Source organism: Tursiops truncatus, chromosome 16, assembly GCF_011762595.2.
Source record: "Tursiops truncatus isolate mTurTru1 chromosome 16, mTurTru1.mat.Y, whole genome shotgun sequence".
In the NCBI taxonomy this organism is placed as follows: domain Eukaryota; kingdom Metazoa; phylum Chordata; class Mammalia; order Artiodactyla; family Delphinidae; genus Tursiops; species Tursiops truncatus.
In genome coordinates this window covers 46,559,449-46,580,191 of record NC_047049.1, presented here as the reverse complement: position 1 = coordinate 46,580,191, position 20,743 = coordinate 46,559,449, and the positions used below count along the sequence as shown (strand labels likewise).

The 20,743-nt window shown below is 50.9% G+C and overlaps 1 protein-coding gene across 6 annotated transcripts in view; it reads right to left on the bottom strand.

Annotated features, from left to right (window-relative positions):
• The window catches only part of ARHGAP22 (Rho GTPase activating protein 22), a 202,839-nt gene that overhangs the window by 41,409 nt on the left and 140,687 nt on the right, over positions 1-20,743 (bottom strand). For 3 of the 6 annotated variants that reach the window (XM_073793356.1, XM_033842536.2, XM_019925708.3), the window contains exon 4: positions 12,975-13,151. The exons of 1 other annotated variant lie outside the window; for it this stretch is intronic. In XM_073793356.1, coding sequence (XP_073649457.1) covers positions 12,975-13,151 — 177 coding nt within the window. The remainder of the gene's footprint in view (positions 1-12,974; positions 13,152-20,743) is intronic. 2 more of the 6 variants (XM_073793357.1, XM_033842537.2) reach the window with 1 other exon arrangement.

The following is a 20,743-nucleotide window of genomic DNA, read 5'->3' as shown; positions in this document are numbered from 1 at the left end:
AGGTGTGAGCTGCCCCCCTCACCACCCTTGGTGGGGAGATGCTCCGGGAGCCCCATGGGAAAGGCTCATTCCAGCTCAACCTCCCAGGGCTCTGCTCCCAGCTTCCTCCTGCTGGAGGTAACCTGTGCTCAGGCTACAGGTCTGGCCTCCCTCAGCCAGAGCCTGGCAGGGCCTGGAACGGCTGTGCTGAACTTCCTCAGCCCTCCTGGCACGTCTCAGAGGGGGAGCCTTGCCAAGAACCAGTCTCAGTAGGTCTGTCGGATCCCTGGAAACCCAGCCAGTGTGCGGGTTCCTCGAGGGCCCAGCCCACACTCTTCTCCAGTGGCACAGCCGGCGCTTTGTGAGGAAGCTGGCAGAGGCTGCCTTTCCTCTGGATGAACCTGCGGACGGGCTCAGAGCTGGGCCAGGCCTCCTCCCCTGCCAGCTGCTCCCTGGCAAAGCCCGGCCCTCACTCCCCTCTCCCCAGAATCCCAAGCAGGGGCAGGAAGGGACAGGCCCAGCACTCAGCTGACTCAGATCCCTGTCCTGGGTGACCCTGGGCACCGTCCTCAACCTCCCTGAGCTTTGGTCTCTGCCACTTCATGAGGCCGTCGGCAGCCACGGGAGAGCCTACAGCACCAGGTGCTTGAGAAATGTGGCCTTCTCCTGACCCAGGAGGGCCAGCCCAGGATAGGGTGGGCTCTGCCTGCCCCCGGGTCCCAGCAGGGAAGGGAGGCAGCCGAGATTCCCTCTGGAGCTGATCCCCGAGAGGAGACCTCAGTCTCCTAGTATGGCTCTGGCCATACTAGGGCTCTCTCCAGTTGGGGGGAGAGGCACATAGAGAAGAGACACAATGAGGACAATAATTCTTAAATTCTCTCCAGAGATTCACAAACTGTGGGTAAACCCTTCCTGTTCTCTACTCCCCTCCCCAGGACACTTGCCGTCCTCCGTGCACGCACCCCACGGTTTGTAAATCCACTTTCCATCACTCCCACACTTGTGCCTATGGGCACTGCCCTCCGCTAGGTACTACAGAGCCTCAGCTCTGCTCGGAACAGCTGTAACTAATTGGCTGGGATGTAGCCAAGTTTCAACAACCAAGAGGCTGAAATCAGCCCAACGGAGAGAAATAGAGCGAGAGGCAACATCTTGGGGGGTGTCCTGCCCGAGGGAAGCTGGTCCCCAGGGCAGAAGTGACCCCTACCCTCTGGTGTTCGCCAGCCCCACGCCCAGACACGGGTGACTTCCTGAGGCCTGGAGAGGCAAACGTGGGCTAAGCACTGGACTTGGAGTCGGTAGCCCAGAGCTGGCATCCTACCTGGTCCCCTCAGTAGTGGTGGTGGTGGTGGGGTGATCCTTTGGAAGTTCCCGCGCCCCGGAAGACTAGGCTCTTCATCCCTGCACACGGGATGCCCACCACCCGGGCGGGAGGTAGGAGGAGCTGTCCCAGCGCTGCTTCTTCCCCCAACACGCGCGCGCCCGCTCCCCCAGCCCGGCGACCGGTCCCGCTGCTGCCCCCCACCCCGCCCGCCCTCCCTCCCTCCCTCCCCCTGGGCGCCCCGCGACCCGCCGGCGCAGCGCTGTCCTCGCCCGCGCGTGGGGCCGGAGCCGAGCGCGCTGTCGGCCAGGAACGCCGCTTCCGCTCGGCTTCGCTGGGCGTCCGAACCCCCTCCCGCGGTACCTGGGGCGGCGGCGGGAGCGCAGCAGGCTGGCAGGCGGCAGGGCGACCGCGGGCAGGCGCGGCACCCGGAGAAGGCCCGCGCGGCCGGCATCAGGCCCATGGCGCGCCCGGGCGCGGCGGCGCGGCGGCGGCAGGAATGCCCGGCACGCGCGCAGGTAGCGTCTTGCCCGCCGCCCGCCCCAGGCCCGGACCCTGGAGCGAGGGAGGCAGGGCCTGGGCCCGGCGAGTTCCTGAAACGCTGCTCCTGGAGTCGGCCCCCGTGGCGCTCCCGGCTCAGACCTCTGACCCGCTTCTTCCTAACGCTCGGTGTTACAAGCACCTGTAGGAATACTAGCAACTTCCAATGATCCGCCCCTTCTTCCTGGTCAAGGGCTCGCTTTAGGAAATTCCTCGCCCCGCAGAATGGGAGGCAGGTGTTCCAAGTGGAGGCCAGGTGATTTCGGTTTGGGTCAAGCAGCGGGGTGAGTGCCTAGCCCAGTCTACAGCTGGGCTGCTGCCTGTGGAGCTGGCGTTCAGGGCTCCAACCCTCTGCCTTGCCGAGGGGCCAGCGCCCCAGTGCCACGGAGGGTGCTTAGGACTTAACACAAGCGTCTTGTGCAGCCCTGAGCTGTATGAGTATTAATGTCCCATTTTACAGATGAGGCAGCTGAAGCTCAGAGAGGTTTTGTAATTTTCCCAAGGTCACCCAACTAGTAAGTAACAGATCGTTAATTCAAACCTATATTATCTTTCTGCAAAGCCTGAGTTCTTCCCAGAGTAGGATTCTATCCCAGAGAAAAAAACCCACAATCCCACATTTCCAGAGGGTGCAAAGTGTGAGGACCGAGATGGGTGCACAGCTTCAGGCATTCACCAGGAGGGCAGGTGGACAGAGAAGCAAAGCTGGGGCCCTGCAATACCAGAAGAAGGGGTGGAGGTCCCCAGGGGTCTGTGGGCAGAATTCTGTAAGGGAAGGGCTTAGGGGAGCCCTGGGGCTGGAAGGGGTGGGAGCTCATCTGAAATCCAGTGTGTAGGGTAGGGTCACTTTTCTTGCTCTTACTAAGCAGGGCCTAGACCAGAATGAGGCAAGTGAATTTTGCACTTCAGGTGCAAGGTTAAAGGGGGTGCCAAAAATTTCAGTAATCAAGAGAAATATTTTTGCGATATTTAAAAAAATACAAATTAATGCCAAAAAATCCATGAGGAACAAAATATCAAAATTTTAAATAAAGACAGGATCCGACCCTGGACTTGCACAGACTTTGTGAGAGCCTCATTTGCCTCACCCTAATCCCACCCACAGATCCTGTCTTTAAAATTTTGATAGTCTGTTTATCATGGTTGTGGTGGGCTGAACAATGCCTCCCTCGAGACGTCCATGTCCTAATCCCTAGAACCTGTGACGTTGCTACCTTAACTAGCAAAAGGGATGTTGTAGATAGGATTGAGGACAAGAGGTTATACTAGATTATCTCAGTGGGCCTTAAAAAATGGAGGTAGAGGGAAATTTGACTACAGAAGAGGAGGCAACATTAGGAGGGAAGCAGAAACCCAAGAATGTGAGCAGCTTCTAGGAAGCGGAAGAGGCAAAGATCCATTCTCCCCTGGAGCTCTCAGAAGGAACCAGCCCTGACGCCATGATTTCAGTATCTTCAATATCACAAAAATTCAGTTCTTCCGACTGCCGACTTTTAGAAGGGTGAGCAAATAAATCTGTGTTATTTTAAACTGAATTTGTGACAATTTGTTAAAGCAGCAATCGGAAACTAACATAATGGATTTTTTAGCATTAATTTTCATTCTAAAAAATTAAATATTCATCCTGATCACTGAGTTTTTTGGTGCTCCCTTAAATTTTATGCCCCAGGCCAGGGAGGCCCCCTAGTCCTGGTCCTGATGCTAGTGTGCGGGGTGGGCGCTGAAGTCCTCCCGAGTGCTGGGAACGTGGGGAGGGGCTCGGTGCTCTCCCCTCCCAGCGTTCAGGTACACGTGAAGGCGGGAGGGGTGGTTCATGGGGCCAGGGGGCCGTAAGTCAGGGAGTATCCTGCCCTCAACCTGCCGGAAAAGCCTGGAGCCCCCATGGCCCACAGTCCCCAAGGTCTGATCAGCTCTGCCCATGTTAAAGAGAAGGGTCCAAGGGCTCAGGGGAGGCACCTACTCCGGGGGAGGGGGGTCCTCCCAGGTAGGCAGAGGGCTCTGGCAACTGACTTGCTTTCTCTTTTCTGAGCCACGGTTTCCCCACCTGTATGGTCAGAGAGTTAGACTGGCCAATCTCTAGGGAATCCCTCCACCCAACCTCCTGCCCAGATTCCCCGGATGGATGGAGGTCTGCAGCTGCCCCCCATTTAGAAGCTCTGGACTCTGATGCGCACTGCCACAATGAACTCTAGGTTAAACCCTGGCCAGGTCAACACCCACGTCACCTTGTGGAGGTCTTTTTAATCCGTGGGGCCTGAGATGGGGGATGGGTATGCAAAGATAGTCATGAAACTTTCCTCTTGGGGTGGGCCAGGGAGCTGAGAGGCTGGGGATCTGTCCTCTCACACAAGCACCTGGTGACAGGTGACCTCTTGAGCTGGGGTGGCTCTCGTTCCTGGGCTGGGTCCAGGACCTCGGGGACTACCTCTGTCCTCAGTCTTGCCTCCCTCCCCCGTCCCCACACCACTCTTAAGACAACGCAGATCCAGAGACTATGGTGCCTGGCAACAGAGCACCCTTGGATGGGCTCACCCTGGAGGCAGGCTGCCCCTGCTCCCAACCCTGCTGTGTGCTGTTAGGCAAGTTGCTGAACCTCTCTGGGCCTCTCTGTCCCTCTCTACAATATAATTTTGATACAATGAACCACTGTCAAGAGTAGCAAATGGCAAGCATGAGACCCCTTCCTCTTTCCTCTGACTGATGTGGAGGACCAAGGCTGTCTGGGAAGAAACTGCGAGCCAGCGAACCCGACCATAGGACACCCCGAGGGCTCCCGGCATCCTTCTCTCCGGACCCGGCATCCAGCCCCAGGGCTCTGGGTTAGAATGCTGGCTTCCTGCTTACTTCTTTGGGACCTGGACAGATTACTTGAGCCTCTCTGCTGCCCAGTCTCCTCACCTGTAAACGGGGCTATAGCAGGACTGATTCCAAAGGGCTATTGTGAGGGTCAGCTGGGGTGCAGAGCCCCGCACGGGGGCACGCTGAACAAACAGCTGCCCTGGAGAGTGGCTACCTCAACCCAACTTCTCCCCTTGCGGCTGGGAGTCACCAGGACATCACGCAGTGCTGCTGGTACACACCTCCACTGGCCTCATCTTAGCAATGACCATGACAAACTCTTCCAGCCCTGGGATCTGAGCTCTTCTTACCACACACGGAAAGCCAGGCAGACCCAGCTGCAGGGGCATTTCCACCACAGCCGCTGGGAGGGAAGGCAGACTTAGCGAGCCAGCAAGGTGGGTCAAAGGCAGTTACTTGAGCAGTTAGCATCCTGAGTTTCACAGGAAGCAGTGGTGAGCAGCCCCCTATAAATCACCCCTGCTGGCTTGCCAGGCTCTCCCAAGATAAGGCAGCTGCTCCTCCACCCTGTTCTCCTGGGAAACGGCCCCAGGCTCCCCGGCCGCCTGTCAGTGGGGTCTGTGGCTGGGGGCTATTTCCCCTGTCCTGGGGATCCAAGCTGGAAGGCTCCTGGAGCACTTCAGGGGAGAAGCCTTGAGGGCTGCAGGGGAAGGAGGCCCAAGGGTGCTGTGTACTGACCCATATACTAAGAAGAGGACGGATCTGGCCTCTGTGAGCTTGGGGCTGGATGGGGTCCAAGGCCTGTAGCACCAATTTCTCCTCCACGTGGCATGTGGCCCCTCAGGGCCCACCAGAATGGGCCCAGGGTACCAGGATCAGACTCAAGTGCCCCTCCTGCCGGCTCAGTGACTGCAGCCCAGCCCAGGTCAGCGACAGTCCTATCCTTCCCCTTTTGGAAAGGCTGCCAGGAAAGACCCAGGCCCACTGGCCTGGTGGGTTAACATCCAGGGGAAATCGAAATAAGACTTTCTCTTCTTGAATCTCCCAGAGGGCTGGGATCTGGAGCAAGCAGTGCTGGGGAGAAGTGGTCCACTTAAGATCTCAGCCTCCACCACTGCCAGCCTGGGCTGGGGTCAGTGACCTTTCATCCTGAATCTGACTGTGCCCCGAGGGCTTCCGTTTGGAGATGTCATTCCAGCAAATACTGGCCACAACCAGCTGGACTAACAAGGTTGCTTTGTGTACCTCCAAGTTGTCCTGAGGCTGGATTTTCTCCAGGTCAAGTGTCCTGCCCTGTGGCTTCTGGGAGCCGCATTCGTCCCCCTGTTTCCCCCATGATTTCTGAGGAACTTAGGACAGGACTGACAGCTCTGAGGGGGCTCAGGGGAAAGTCTCCAGAGGCCTGTGAGAGCCACACACACATCAGGGTGGGGTCCGGCATGGGCAGCGAAGCTGTGATGGCCACTGCAAGGCTGCCGCCTGGCCCCTCGTGCCCCTCCCCAGCGAGGAGCTGTCACTCTGGGCAAGGACACCGTTCCCATACCAGGCTCCTGGCCCCAGGACTGTCACTCTGTGTTGCTGCCTGTAACGTTGGGACAGTTGCTGGGCTTTGCTCACCGGTGCCACTGGGTAGGGGGGATAGTTAACATGCTACCAGTTACTGAGCGCTAACCCCGACCCCCAGACTCCTGCATCCAACTGCCCACTCAGGATGCCCACTGCTTTAATGACTAACAGGCATCTCAAACCCATACATGCCCAAATAGAGCTGTGGTCTTGCTGCACTGTCCCAAACCTGCTCTAGGCCGTGTCTTCCTCACTCACTTAATGACAGTTCTTTCTGTCTGCTCGATCAGACCCCTGGGAGTCCACCTTCACTGCTCCCTTTCTCTCAAACCCACATCCAAGAGATCTTGTAGGTCCTACTTTCAAAACAGATTTGGAATCTGCTCACTTTCACCACCACCCAGCATAGTGTAAGCACCCTTGTCTCTCACCTGAATTACTGCAAACAGGTCCCCCGGCTTCCCCTTTTCCCGCTCTGGTCAGCAGTCAGAGCGGCCCTTTTAACTATCTATCAGATCACGTCCTTCCTCTGCCATCAGGCTCCTGTGCATCTGGCCCTGTCCCTCACTCCCTCATCCCACCTGCCTCCGAGCTGGTTCAAGACCACCTCAGATGCTCTCTGTTTTTGCCCAAGCTGTTGCCTGGGTCTGTCACACTTCCACCTGACATCCTCCTGGCTCACTTTCTCACTTCTTCAAGACTTTGGGTGTCACTCTATCATTAGGCTCACCCTCGCTACTGTATTTTAAATGGCTCTATTTTTTTTTTTTTCTTTCAGTAGCACTCACCACCTTCTAACACAGCAGTTCTCGAAGTGTGGGCCCCAGACCAGCAGCATCAGTATCACCCGGGAACTTGTTAGAAACACAAATCCTAGTGAGTTGGAAACTCTGGGGGAGGATAAAACAGTCTCCCTTTTCTTCTGGGTGGTTCTGATGAGAACAATTGCTCTGTGCCATGAGATGTACGTTCCTGTTACTCTCTGTCTTGGGGAGTAGAATGGAAGCTCCGTCTGATCCCTCCTGTGTGCCCCGCCTGCACGTGGCAGACGTTCTGTGTTGAATGAATAGAACTATTTAGTTTTGAGAGTTCTGAGCACTTTGCATCCATTTTCTCTCTTAATTCTCATGACAATTCTGCAAAGAAGATATTCTTATTCCAATTTTACAGACAAGGACACAGAGAGGGTAAGTGGCATGCCCAGAGTCACACAGCAAGCAAGGGGCAGAGCCAGATCACACACAGACCGCAGCCTGATGCCAAAACCTGTGCTCACTCTGACTCCTCTAATACTTCAACGCAACCGGCTCTGCTAATAAGCACCTTCCTATGCACATAAGAGGCACCTTCAAGGGCTTGCTGGCTCTCTCCAGATAACCAGGCAAGGCAAGGACTCACCCATGAGCACCCATCAGATGCCAGGCAGCCCTGGTATCGTGTGACTCCTTTCTCTCCCCTTTTCACAGAGAGCTGGCTAGGAGGTGCTGCCCAACAGGGCCTCCCCAGGGGCCGTGTTCCTAGAGTGGGGCATGGAAGTCCAGAGATCCACTGGGCAGTGGGGCCCTCTTCACGATATCAAGTCTTCTGATCCATGAACATGGGATGTCTTTCCATTTATTTAGGTCTTTAACTTCTTTCAAGAATGTATTGTCATTTTTAGAGTATTAAGTTTTGTACTTCTTTTGTTAAATATATTGGTAAGTATTTTGTTCTTTTGGATGCTATTATAAATGAAGTTTTCTTAATTTCATTTTCAGTTTTCCCAGTGCTACTGTATAGAAATAAAATTGATTTGTGTAATTGACCTTGTATCTTGCAATCACGCTGAATTTTTTTATTAGATCTAATAGATTTCTAGTAGATTTCTTAACACTGTCTATATACGAAATCATGTCATCTGCAAATAGATTACTTGTTTCTTCCTTCCCAATCTGGATGCATTTTATTTCATTTTCTTGCCTAATTGTTCTGGTTAGAATTGTTCTGGTCTAGTACAGTGTTGAATAGAAGTGGTGAAAGGGAGAATCCTTGTCTTGTTCCTGAAAAGCATTCAGTCTTTTTCCAGTAAGCATGATGTTATCTGTGGGGTTTTTTGTAGATGCCCTTTAGCAGGTTTAGAAAATTCCTTTCTATCTCTAGACTGTTGAATGCTTTTATCATGAAATGGTGCTGGATTTTGTCAAATGCCTTTTCTCAGTTGATTGAGATGATCATGTGGTTTTTGTCATTTATTCTATTGATGTATCCCATTAATTAATTTTCAGATGTTAAACCACCCTTGCATTCCTGGGATTAATCTCATTTGGTCATGGTTATAATCCTTTTATATATTGCTGGATTCAATTTCTTTGTATTTTGTTGAGGAATTTCCCATCTATATCCACAAGAGATACTGGTGCTCCAGCAATTCCTCTCTCCCTCACCTGTACCATCGTTGATGTTTTGTCTCCCAACTTAAAAAAATAAACAAAACTCTCTCTTCACCTGACTCCCTCCTCCAGCTACTGTCCCATTTCTCTTTTTCCCTTTACAGCAAACTTTTTGAAAGAGTTGGCTATGATCACACTCCAATTCCCCTCCTCTCATCCTTTTTCATACCCACTATTATCAGGCTTTACTCCCAGGACTCCACCAAAACCACCCTTGACAAGTCAACCATGGACTGTGCTCACCATCTGTTCTCTCCTGGTTGATCTATTGGCAGTGCACAGATACTTCTTTCTTAGATGCTCTCTTCACTCAGCCCAGGGAGCCCACTTGCTCCTGGCTCTCCTCATCCCCTGTGCTGGCTTCTCCTATGCTCCCTAACTTCCCACCTGGAAGCAGCTCAGGGCTCAGCCCTGGTCCTCTGCTGTCCCTCCACTAGCTCCATGGTGTCTCATCCAGCCTCATGGCTTCAAACCCCATCTATGTGTCAATGGCCCCCACATTCTCTCTCCAACCCAGTCTTCTCTCCTGGTCTCTAGACGTAAATGTCAAATTGCCTACGTGATACCTTAAGCTTGAGCCCCTAACATGTATCCCAGGATAAGCCCCAAAGTGAACTCTGCATCTTCCTTCCAAACAACTGCACTTCCTGTGTTCTTTCTCATCTCAGTTAACAGCTAATCCATCCTTCCAGTTGGCTTAGATCAAAACACCTTGGAATTACCCTTGACTTCTCTCATTCTCTTACACCTTTCACCCATTCCAGTAGGGGAAATACCATTGGTTCTACCTTCAAAATATATCAAGAACTCAATTATTCCTCATCACCCACGCCAGCCTGAGCCAAGCCGCCATCACCCCTCACCTGCACGACTGTGTAACGAGCTCCTAACTGGTCTCCCTGTTTCTGTCCTTGCTTCTTTCATCCATTCTCAACACAGCAGCCAGAGGGATCCTGCTGGGACCTGAGTCAGGCTGGGCCACTGCTCTGTTCAAGACCTGCCAATGACACCACCTCGCTCAGAGGAAAATCCAGAGTCATCACCGTGACAAGGCCCTACTGATTTACCAGCCCTTACCTCCTCTCTCCCCCTTCACAGGCTCTGCTCCAGCCACACTGGCCTCCTTGCTGCTCTTCCAACCCCCGCCGTCTGCCTCCAAAACGCTCTGCCCAGATACATGCGTAACTCACCCCTTCATCTCCTTTACTCAAATGTCACTAAACTCCAAGCCCCCATCACTCCCGCTTGCCCTCCCCACCTCATCTGCCTCCACTGCGCTCTCTACCATCTAACCTACACCAGGCTTACTTGCTTGCTGTCTGTCTCCTTTCTTGGAATGTACACCCCACGAGGGCAGGGACCTTGTCTGTCCCACTCACTGCTGTGTTACCAGCCCCCAGAACACATCCTCGAGTGAATGAATGACTGGTTGAATGAATGCCCAGACAAGAGGCACTCCATCAGGACCACCCCTGGGCAGGCCGTCGGCAGTGACCGGCTCCCCTGCCCCGCTGGCCGGCGTTTTCTCTGTGGGGTGCCCGGGCTCTGCCCTGACTGCAGCAGGCACGCTGCCCACTGGTGCCTGGCAGAGGTGGCCGCTCTCTGCCAGGACAAATATGCTTGAAAGGGCTCATGGGCTCCGTTATTAAACAGTGAAAGAAGGGCTGATCCTCTAAGCCTCCTTTCCAGGGGAACCCAGGCTAATAACAGCTTTGCCACGAAACCTGCAGAGGCGGATGGAGACCCCCTTCAAGTGCCAAACTTGCCCGGACATGTCTGCCACCGCTAACCCCTGGGATTTCTGCCTTTCCTCTATATTTCTGGTAGAAAGGAGATAAGCGCCTTTGATGGTGGTTCCTGTTTTCATTCTTGTGACTTCTTCGGCACACGGCACACAGCCTGAGAAGTCTGATAAACGCTGGGGAATGAGGGCCGGGGGAGGGGCAAATCTGGTTTCTATGTGGGATTCTGCAAATGGTCCCCATTTAGCAAGTACAGAGAGAGACAGACAGAGACAGACAGAGAGACAGAGAAAAACAGGCAGACAGGCACGTGTGTGGGTCAGGGAGCCAGCACACTGAGTACAGGTAGACCACATGTGACGTGACAGTGCCCTGGATGGGCTGGGACAAGACACAGCCTTTGGGGTCAGAACATGTGCCTCTGTTTCTCAGCTCTGCTCCTGACTAGCTGTGTCATCTTGGGCAAATTACTTAGCCTCTTTGACCTTTAGTTTCTCTCCTTTCTTTGTTTTATTTAGGTTTTGATTTTTTATGTAGTGAAATATGCAGACATTCAAAAAGTATTTAAAGCACCTACGCACAGAGATGCAGAGTATTATAAAATGAGCACCTGTGTAACTAGGCCTGCTATCCTGACCTTTATGGCATTCACTTCTTTGCTTTTCTTTATATTTTTGCTGCCTAATTATTTACCCATAAATAACATGGTTTCCTTCTGCCCTATTTCCGACTTTATGTAAATAGAATCACAGCATGTTCTTGGGCTGCCCTAGTCTCACGGTATGTTTTTAGGATTCATGCATGCTGTTGGGTAGAGCTGTAATTCATTCATTCTCACTGCTGTAGAGTTTTCTGTTGTAAGAATGAATTGTGTTTATTTCTCCATTGTATTGTTGCTAAATACTTGGTGCTTTTTGTAACTCATTTAAAGAGTCTCTTGCTAGCCAAGACCACGGCAATGTTCTCCTTTCCCTGGTGCTCAGAGGTGCTACCTGTCATAAATCCAAGTCCAGAGGCATGGGTGTCTGGGCTCTATTCTGTGCCATTGGGTCACTTTCAACCACTTTGCACCAAAGGAAGTCCGTGGAGGCTGCAGAAGTTCCTGGGTGGGCTTGGGTTTTCCCAGGCCATTAAACTGGGGCTGTGGGTCAAAGGTGCTGTGATCACCAGGGAGCAGGGAGGCCATGGCTAACAGTGGAGCCATTGAAGAAGCCCCCAAAGGTGAGCTTCTGCCCCTGCCTGGATGGTGCAGCAAACACTGTGAAACATGGAGAGAGAGGATGTCCACGGTTCATGTGGTCAGAACACAGCTGGCCCAAAGGCCCCTGTCTCCACAGTTAGCTGGGGGCTGGTGACCCCAGCCCAGCTGACATGGTGAACCTTTCTAAAAGCCCTTTTCAGGATGACTGCGCAGGGACACCGACCTACAGAGACAGCACCTGCACAGCTGGGCGGCGGCGTTCCTTTCTCCTGCGCCCCATGTCCAGACCGTCAGCAAACCCTGCAGCCCCACCTTCAGAACACGTCTCAGCTGACCGCTCTCCACGGTCTCCTCCACTCCCACATGCGCCCAGGCCCCGCACCCGGGTCCAACAACTGTCCCAGCCTGCTTCAGCCACTCTTGTCTCTATGACCCACCCCTCACACGGCAGCCAGATGACTCTTCTTATAAATATAAATCAAGCTGTGTCTGTCTCCTGCTCAGAGCCCTCCCTGGTGCCCCATCAATTTAGAACAAGATCTGGAAGCCCCACTATGTCCCCAAGGCCTCAGGTCCTCCATCCTCCTGTCCTCACTCCCTCAGACCCTCCGGCCTTCCTGAGGGTCCTCGTGTTTCCATGGCCCTTTCCCAACCCAGGGCGTTTGCACTCGCTGGTCCCTCTGCCTGCACGCTGTCCCCAGCACCCCCTGGATCTCCTGGTGACGTCATTAAGTTGGCTTAATGAACAACACCTGACACAGTGCCCCCTCCATCCTCCACTTGGCTCCACTTTGCTCCCTGCGTTTCTCCCTACTAGACGTCACGAGTCACCTTTACTTGCCTATCGTTTGTGTCCCCCAGGACAATGGAGGGGGAGCGGAGGGCAGAAGCACCCTCTCTTTGGTTTCCCACTGAACTCTTAGCACCTGGAATACCACTCCATACACTTTAGGCACCCAATAAAAGTGTAGAATAAAGGAGCAGGTGAGTAAACGGCAACTTTTGTTTTCAGGTCAGGGACAGAGAACCATGCAGGGGCCACAAGCCGCATCAGAGGGAAGGACACGGTACCTCGTCCTCCGATATGACCCTGAGTGTCCACTTCTGGCCTAAGTGTAGACCACCCATACACACCCAGCATTCAGCAGGGTCTGGACACAGGGAGGCAAGGACACACAAGCCTCAGGGCTATCCAGGCGGAGGAGGGCATGCTTTTGAAAAGTGGCCCAAATCTCCCCTGTGAGGACCTGCTTAGTGCACCGAGGGGTGACCCCTGAGGGCCAGCAGCAGAAGAGGACGACACTGCCTGTCTGCAGTAGGAAGCGTGGGACTCAGCCAGCGCTACCTGAGTGAGAGGGATCTTGCAGGCTCAGAGCAGGGCGGAGGGGCGTGATTACCTGGAGGCAAGGGTTCTAGAGGGTGAGCATGCGCGCTACGGGCCGTACCTCCGCCGAACGGGGCCCAGATGACCCGGCGGATGGCCTGCACCCAGTCCTCCATGTCCCGCTGGGAGCTGGCCATGAGCAGGAGCGCCTCGGGGTTGGCCGGCACCTTCTCCCGCTCCCCGGCACCACCTGCAAGACAGGGAGAACAGGCTTACTGCAGGGACCCCGGAGGACACGGGGGGCCTCCCCCGTAGGGCTCTCTCCAGTCCCGACCACAGCTGGCTTTCATTCCCTGGGGTGTGAGAAGGTTGTCTCTCCAGAAACCACTCAGCAACAGCTGTGCTTTTTGGTTCTATACTGGCAGGCCACCCCCTTCCCACATCCCACGTCACACATCTGGCTTTGGGGCCCTCTTGGGTTTCTTTTTCTCCCTTTGTCTTCTTTGTTATTTCTCCACAGCATTAAAATCATCCTGGGGTACTAGTAGGAAAAAGCATGCAGATGTGACACCAGCTCAGAGAAGTTTGGATGCCAGAGGAGCTTCGCTATGTATTTTATTCAAATCAACTTCACACATCTGAAATGCACAGCTAAATGTCACTACGTGCTATATGTCACCTATGTCACTATAAGCTAACCGGGCTTATCTGCTGGTGGGGTGAGTCGCAGAGATCCGTGTTCCCAAGGGGGTGGGATGACAGGAGAACTGTGAGACCCAGGCTGACCCTTGCTGGGGCCTGCAGCCCAGTGACAGAGACCAGACAGGAGTTAAGTGCTTACTGAGCTCTTGGTACCTGCCTTCCAGTGAACTAGAGTGGTGCCTGATTCTTCCAGTTAACAAAGCTGACAGACTCGCCTGCCCTCCTAGGATTCTTTCATCTTCACAATGCCTCTGAGCGAGGTACTATTACTATTTGCATTTGACAGACAAGGAAACTGAAGCACAGAGTGATTAAGGAACTTGTCTGAATTCACACAGCTAATACGTGGCAGAGCCAGGGATTCAAAGTCCCCAGCTCTGGGCTGGGGCTGGGACCCCACCCCCTGCTCCCCCCATTCCCCATGAACGAGGCGACCTGCTGGGGTCAGGCTGACAGTGGTCACAGCAAGGCTGCTGAGGACTAGGGAAACCGAGGGGACGGCTCTGAGGGCTGGAGCACGGGATGAGGTGCATCCTTGCTGGGGGAGTGCCACAAGTGAGGCCTGGAAGCTGGGTAGCGGGAAAGCAGGCTGGAGGGGCCCACGGGGCCCAAAGCTCAGGAGAGTGGTGCGCCAGGGTCCTAGGATGCCTTTTGAGACCCGCAATATACACACACTAGCCCAGCTCCTTTGGGTCCAGGCAGCAACTGGGCAGCAGCACTGCAGCGGTGGAGAGGTGGAGAGGAAGGGAGCTTGAGACAGCAGAGCCTGAAGCCCAAGAGACAGTGCAGGCCGATGGAAAACAAAGACTGTGCCCACAGCTGGGGCAGCTGCATGGTCATTCACGGGGCAAGGGCACCGCCACTGAGAAGGGGACAGCGGCTCTGCATCTTTAGGGTCCCACTCAACGTGGACCATGAGGCCTGGGGTGGCCGAGTGTCCCATGTGGGGAAGGGAAGCCAGGTGTTGCCAGGAAGCTTTTCCATGTATGCTTTTCTGGAAAAACATCTCCAGATGACTCAGAAGAAAGGGACCTGGAGATGGATGGCTCTAAGAATTTGTTGTGGTTACTTGTTTGTCCTAAATGAATACTCAGGTTTGTATCTAACTGGAATTTCTCATTTTTTTCAATTCTTTTTCCTAAAGAGGGCCACCCACGTCACAGAAGCTTCATTTATGAAACCTGGATCCACCTTGCCCAGAGGTTGACAGATGCTCTCATGTCCAGCTGTCTCATGCCCCCGCCCAGGGTCCTGCTCTAAGCCTGTGTGTTTAACTTTTCAAGTACTTTTCATGTATGTATGTTTATTTATGTATATTTGTATATATGTATATTTAACTTTTTGAGAAACTGCCACAAACTGTTCTCCAAAGTGATTGCACCACTTAATGCTGCCACCAGCAGTGTATGAGGGTTCCAGTTCTTCCAGTTCCTCACCAACACTTGGTATGGCCGGTCTCTTTACTTTTAGCCATTCTAATGGGTGTGTAGGAGTAGAGCACTGTGTTTGAATTTGCATTTTCCAAATGACTAATGATGCTGCACATCTCCTTACGTATTTAATTGCCATCCATGTGCCTTCTTTGGTGAAATGTCTGTTGAAATCTTTTGTCCATTTTTAAAGGAGGTTGCTCATTTTTCATTATTGAGTTTTGAGAGTTCTTTACATCTTCTGGATACAAGTTCTTTATCAGATATATGCTGTGCAAATATCTCTCCCAGTCTGTGTGTTTTCTTTTCATTCTGTGAACAGTGCGTTTCCAAGAGCAGAAGTTTTTAACTTGGATGAAGCTCAACTTAGCAAATTTTCTGGTTTTGTATCTAAACAATCTTTGCTTAACCCAGGTCATAAGTTTTCTCCTAGATTTTCTTCTAGAAGTTTCATGGTTTTAGGGTTTACATTTAGGTCTATGAGTTAGTTTTTGTATATGACGCAAGTTTTGGATTGGAGTTCATCCTTTTATACATGGAGGTCCAGTTGTTCCAGCACCATTTGTTGAACAGACGATCCTTTCCCCACTGACTTGCCAGTGCACCTACACAGGTGATCGTGCTATCTGCGAATAAAGACAGTTTTACTTCTTCCTTTCCAATCTGGGTGCCTTTTATTTCTGATTCTTGTCAAATCGTGCTGACTAGAGCCTCAAATAGGATGTTGAATAGAAGTGGTGAGAGTGGACATCCTTATCTTGTTCTTGATCTTATAGCAAAAGCATTCAACTTTTCGCCATTAAGTATATCTATTGTAGGTTTTTTGTTGATGTCCTTTCTCAGGTTGAGGAAGTTCTCCTCTATTTCCAGTTTGCTGAGAGTTTGTTTCTTTGTGTGTGTTTTTTTGCGGTACGCGGGCCTCTCACTGTTGTGGCCTCTCCCGTTGCGGAGCACAGGCTCCGGACGCGCAGGCTCAGTGGCCATGGCTCACGGGCCCAGCCGCTCTGCGGCATGTGGGATCTTCCCGGACCGGGGCACGAACCCGCATCCCCTGCATCGGCAGGCGGACTCTCAACCACTGCGCCACCAGGGAAGCCCGAGAGTTTTTTTTTAATCAGAAATGGATATTGGGGTTTTGTCAAATGCTTTTTTCTGTATCTATTGAGAGATCACATTTTTTTTTTAGTTTGCTATTATGATGAATCACACTGACAGATTTTCAAATGTTAAACTAGCTTTTCATTCCTGAAATTCCAATTGGTCATGATGTATTATCCTTTTTATTATTGTTGGGTTCAATTTACTAAAATTTTGTTTAGAATTTTTCATCTATATTCATGAAGGATATTGGTATGCCATTTTCTTTTCTTATGTCTTTGTCTGATTTTGGTATCAGGGTAATGCTGGCCTCACAGAATAAGCTGGTAAGTATTCCCTCTGTTTCAATATTTTTGGAAGAGTTTGTGTAGAGTTACTATTTTTTTTTTTTTAATATTTGATAGAATTCACCAATGAAGCCACCTAGACCTGGACTTTTCCTTGTGGGAAGGTTTTTTAATAAATTAAATTTCTATAACATATACACATATTTCTTCTTGAGTGAGCTTTGTAGTGTGTGTCTTGCAAGGAATTTGTCTGTTTCATCTAAGTTGTTGTTTCTATTGACAAAAAGTTGCTCATAATATTTCCCTTATTATCCTTTTAGAATTTGGTAGTGATGTCACCTCACTCATTTTTATTATTGGCGATTCGTGTCTTTTCTATTTTCCCCTGATCAGTCCTGCTAGAGGCTTACTGATTTTATTAATCTCAAAAAAGAGCTTTTTGTTTTACTGACTTTATGTCTTTTTCTTTGTTTTTCTGATTAGCAAACTTTTAAAGGGCTAGATGGTGAATATGTTAGGTTTTCGGGCCATATGGTCTCTGCCAAAACTACCTACTCTGCTGTTGTAGCTAGAAAGCAGCCATAAACAGTACGTAAGTGAAAGAGCAGGGCTGTGTCTGTGCAAAAATTTGTCTACAAAAAGAGGGAGCCAGCCCACAGGTGGTAGTTTGCCAACTTGTATCTCATTAACTTACACTCTGATCTTTATTATTTCTCTTCATCTGTTTACTCTGTGTTTAATTTGGTCTTATTTTTCTAGTTTCTTACAGTGTTTAGTGCTATAGTTTCCCCCCTAAGTACTGCTTTAGAGGCATGTACAACCCTTGTATATTGTTTTTTCGTTTTTATTCAGCTCAAAATGTCTTACCCTTTGGATTTCTTCTTTGACCTATGGGTTATTTAGAAATGTGTTATTTCCAAGTTTGGGGGATTTTCCAGAAATCTATTATTGATTTCTAATTTAATTCCATTGTTTTCAGAGAAGATATGTTGTATGATGTGAATCCTTTTAAATTTATTAAGACTTGTCTTGGGATTAGAATACGGTCTATCTTGCTAAGCATTCTGTTTGCACTGAGAAAAATTACTCTGCTGTGGTTGGGTGGAGTGTTCTATAAATTAGGTCTAGTTGTTGACAGTTTTCTTTTTTTTAAATTTTCCATATTCTTACTGACTTCCTGTCTACTTGTTCTTACAGATTTTGTTTCTAAGATTTATTTGGTGGGTCCAGAGTTCTCAGTATAGAGCTAATAACTCCCCACTGCTGAGAGAAAACCCTTCTGTGTATGCTATGCAATGCCCCAGGAGTCCAATGGAAATAGGCACTATTTCCTGCCCTGTGTCAGAGTGGTCATTGTTGCCTCTAACCCTTTCCAGTGGTTCTTTCCTCAGCCTCAGGTAATGTCCTCATGTGCATGTGGTGATGAGCTCCCAAGGGGGTTTTCTCTTTGAGTAGCACTTTCCTCCTTGGTATTCTATCCTGAAAACTCAAGATGCTTTGGTCTCCCCAGCTGTCTCTTTAACTCGTGGAGTCCACTGGACTCCACCTGGGTTTCCCCTTCCTGCATCACAGCCTGGAAACTTTCTCAAGCCAGTAAGCTAGGGCATGTGTAGGGCTTGCCTCGTTTGTTTCCCATCTCTTGCTGGGGTGAGGGTGGGGTGTCACAGTCCTTCACTGCCTAATGTCTAGTACCTTGAAAAACATTGTTTCATATTATTTGTCCTTTTTGGGGGGGGGTTGTTTTTAGGTGGGATAGTACATCGGTCCACCACTTATCCAGAAGGGAAAGTCCTGCAACCACTTCTAAGGGCCCACTATACGTAAACCACTGTGCAAGACAGTTAACACACACAGTCACATTTAATCCTCATAAACACCGTGGGAAGGAGTGCTACTGACTCCATTTTACAGATGAAGAAACTGAGGCTCAGAGAAGTTAAACATTTAGCTCACAAACAAACAAATGGAGGGGCCAGGACTTAAACCCAGGTTTTTTCAACTATAAACTCGTTCTTTTTGCAATAGAAAACCTCCTCCATGTTAGTGGAGGGGAATGCAAGGAAGATAAAATAGATAGGTCATCAAAGCCAACATTGGGATTTTCTATAGCATTCAATTGTGTACGCTTACCTTGTCCTCTGTTACTTAGGAAAGATTAGTATTAGCTTTAGTTAAGGAAAAAAAAATTTTAACAGCAAACATTTCAGGAAGAAATGCATCATGAAGGATGAGGGCCTCTTGTTACTGTTTCTGGTTTTTCCCTTTTCTTGCGTTTCCACCTATCCTGCCACATACCCCTTTGTTTGAGGCCCTCCTGAACAGTGCTGAGGAGCCAGACCTGGGTGAATGCTCAGATCCACCAGGTGGAGCGCAGGGACTTAACTTCCCCCAAATGTCAGGCACACAGGTGTAAGGTGAGAATGTCTACCTTTTTGGGAGAATGAAATGAGCTAGTCCCTTAGCTTAGCACCTGGCAACTAACAAGCACTCTCTAAATGTTCACGTTTATTATCACACTCAATTAAATCCAGTATGGAGCAGAGTTTCTCCACCTCAGCACTAATGGCATTTTGGGCCAGATAATTCCACACTAGGGTGGCAGCGGCTGACCTGTGCACAGCAGGGTGTTTAGCAGCACCCCTGGCCTCTACCCACGGGATGCCGGTAGCAGCCTCTCCCTCCCTCCCAGGTCTGACAATCAAAAATGTCTCCACATGTTGCCAAATGTTCCTTGGGGGGCAAAGCTGCTCCCAGTTGAGAAGCATTGATAAAGAGCAATGAGATCTTTACTTCCTATGAGTCTAAATGACTTTATGATTCTACCGGTGTGGGACATCCCACAGGCACAACATGGCTTGTCTGCAAATCATCACTACCTCACCCATCACACCAGTTTCCTCTTGTGCTCCTATCTTAGTGCTGGGCAACCAGGTGCCCAAAGCAGAAAGTTGGGAGTCACTAGGCCTTTTCCCTCCCCTTGTCCCCATACTGACCCATAATGTCCCCTGGTGAGCTCATCCAGTCTGAGAGCTTTAACTGCCGTCCCTATGCAGATGACTTGCAGGTTCACTGCTCCCTGCCCTCCAGACCCCTCTGTGCCCTCACCCAACAGCTCCACTGAGATGTCTCCAGCCATCTCCCACTTACCAGCTACAAAATCCATCTACAGATCTGCCACCCCTTCCCTTCTCAAGTGAGGGCAACTCTACCTTCTAGTTACTCAAGTGGAAACCAGACACATCCTCAGCTCCACTCTGTCTCATGTCCATTCCTATCAGCAAATTCTACTGGCTCTTCCTTCAAAACATATTCAAAATCTGACCATGTTTCACTGGCCCACCTGGTCCGAGCCACCTTCCTTTCTCCTCTGGCTTACTGGCATGGTCTCTAGGCTCCCTACCTCGCCCCCGACTGCCTGTTCTCAATATAGCAGCACAGTGACCCAGTTAAGCCCCAAACTAGCTCACGTACCTCTGCTCAAAATCCCGCAGTGGCCCCCCTCTCAGCAAAGTCCGTGCGGTGATCCTCCAGGCCTCCTGACCTCTTGCCGGCTACTCCTCTAGCCTCACTGCTGATCTCTGCCTTGCTCTTTGTCATTCCGCAGACAGCTGGGCACGCCTCTGCCCCAGGGTCTTTGCACTTGCTTCTCCTTTGCCCTTGTTCTTGCTTGGAAAGCCATTCTTCCAGACACTGCCATGACATGCTCCCTTACCTCCTTCAGGTCTTCCCTCAAGTGTCACCTTCTTTGGGAATCCTTCCTGACCACCCTTATTGAAACCTCAATCCACATCTCCCACTGCAACCGGGGCCCCTTCCCTGCCTTAATCTTTCCATAGCACTTATCACAATCCAGTACACATATTTTATGTGTTTATATGACATGATTATTTACACTATTTTCAGCCTGCCCCCATTCTGTCTGTTTTATAAGCAACTCCAGCACACTGAGCAGTGCCTGGCATGGGGAGGGTGTGCACGGAATCTGTGATGAGTGGAAGAATAGCGATAGCAGAACCAAGGTGACTGGCACACACAGAGCACCCACCCTGAGGCAGGCATGATGTTAACAAGCTGATGGGAAGTGCTGTCATTCTTCCCATTTAAAGGAAAGGAAAGGTAACTGAAGTCCAGAGATGTTTAGAAACATGTCCAAGCAATAAGAGCAGTGAACTAGGACTCCAGGCAGCCTGATTCCTAACCTTGACCCCACTCTGTGCTCACTATTTCAGCCTGTGGCTTGTTTAAGGGGACCAGCCCCTACATGACCCAGCCAGGTCCCAGCCCAGCTTTTCTTCTTCCCAGCTGGGCTTTATTCCCCTCTGGGC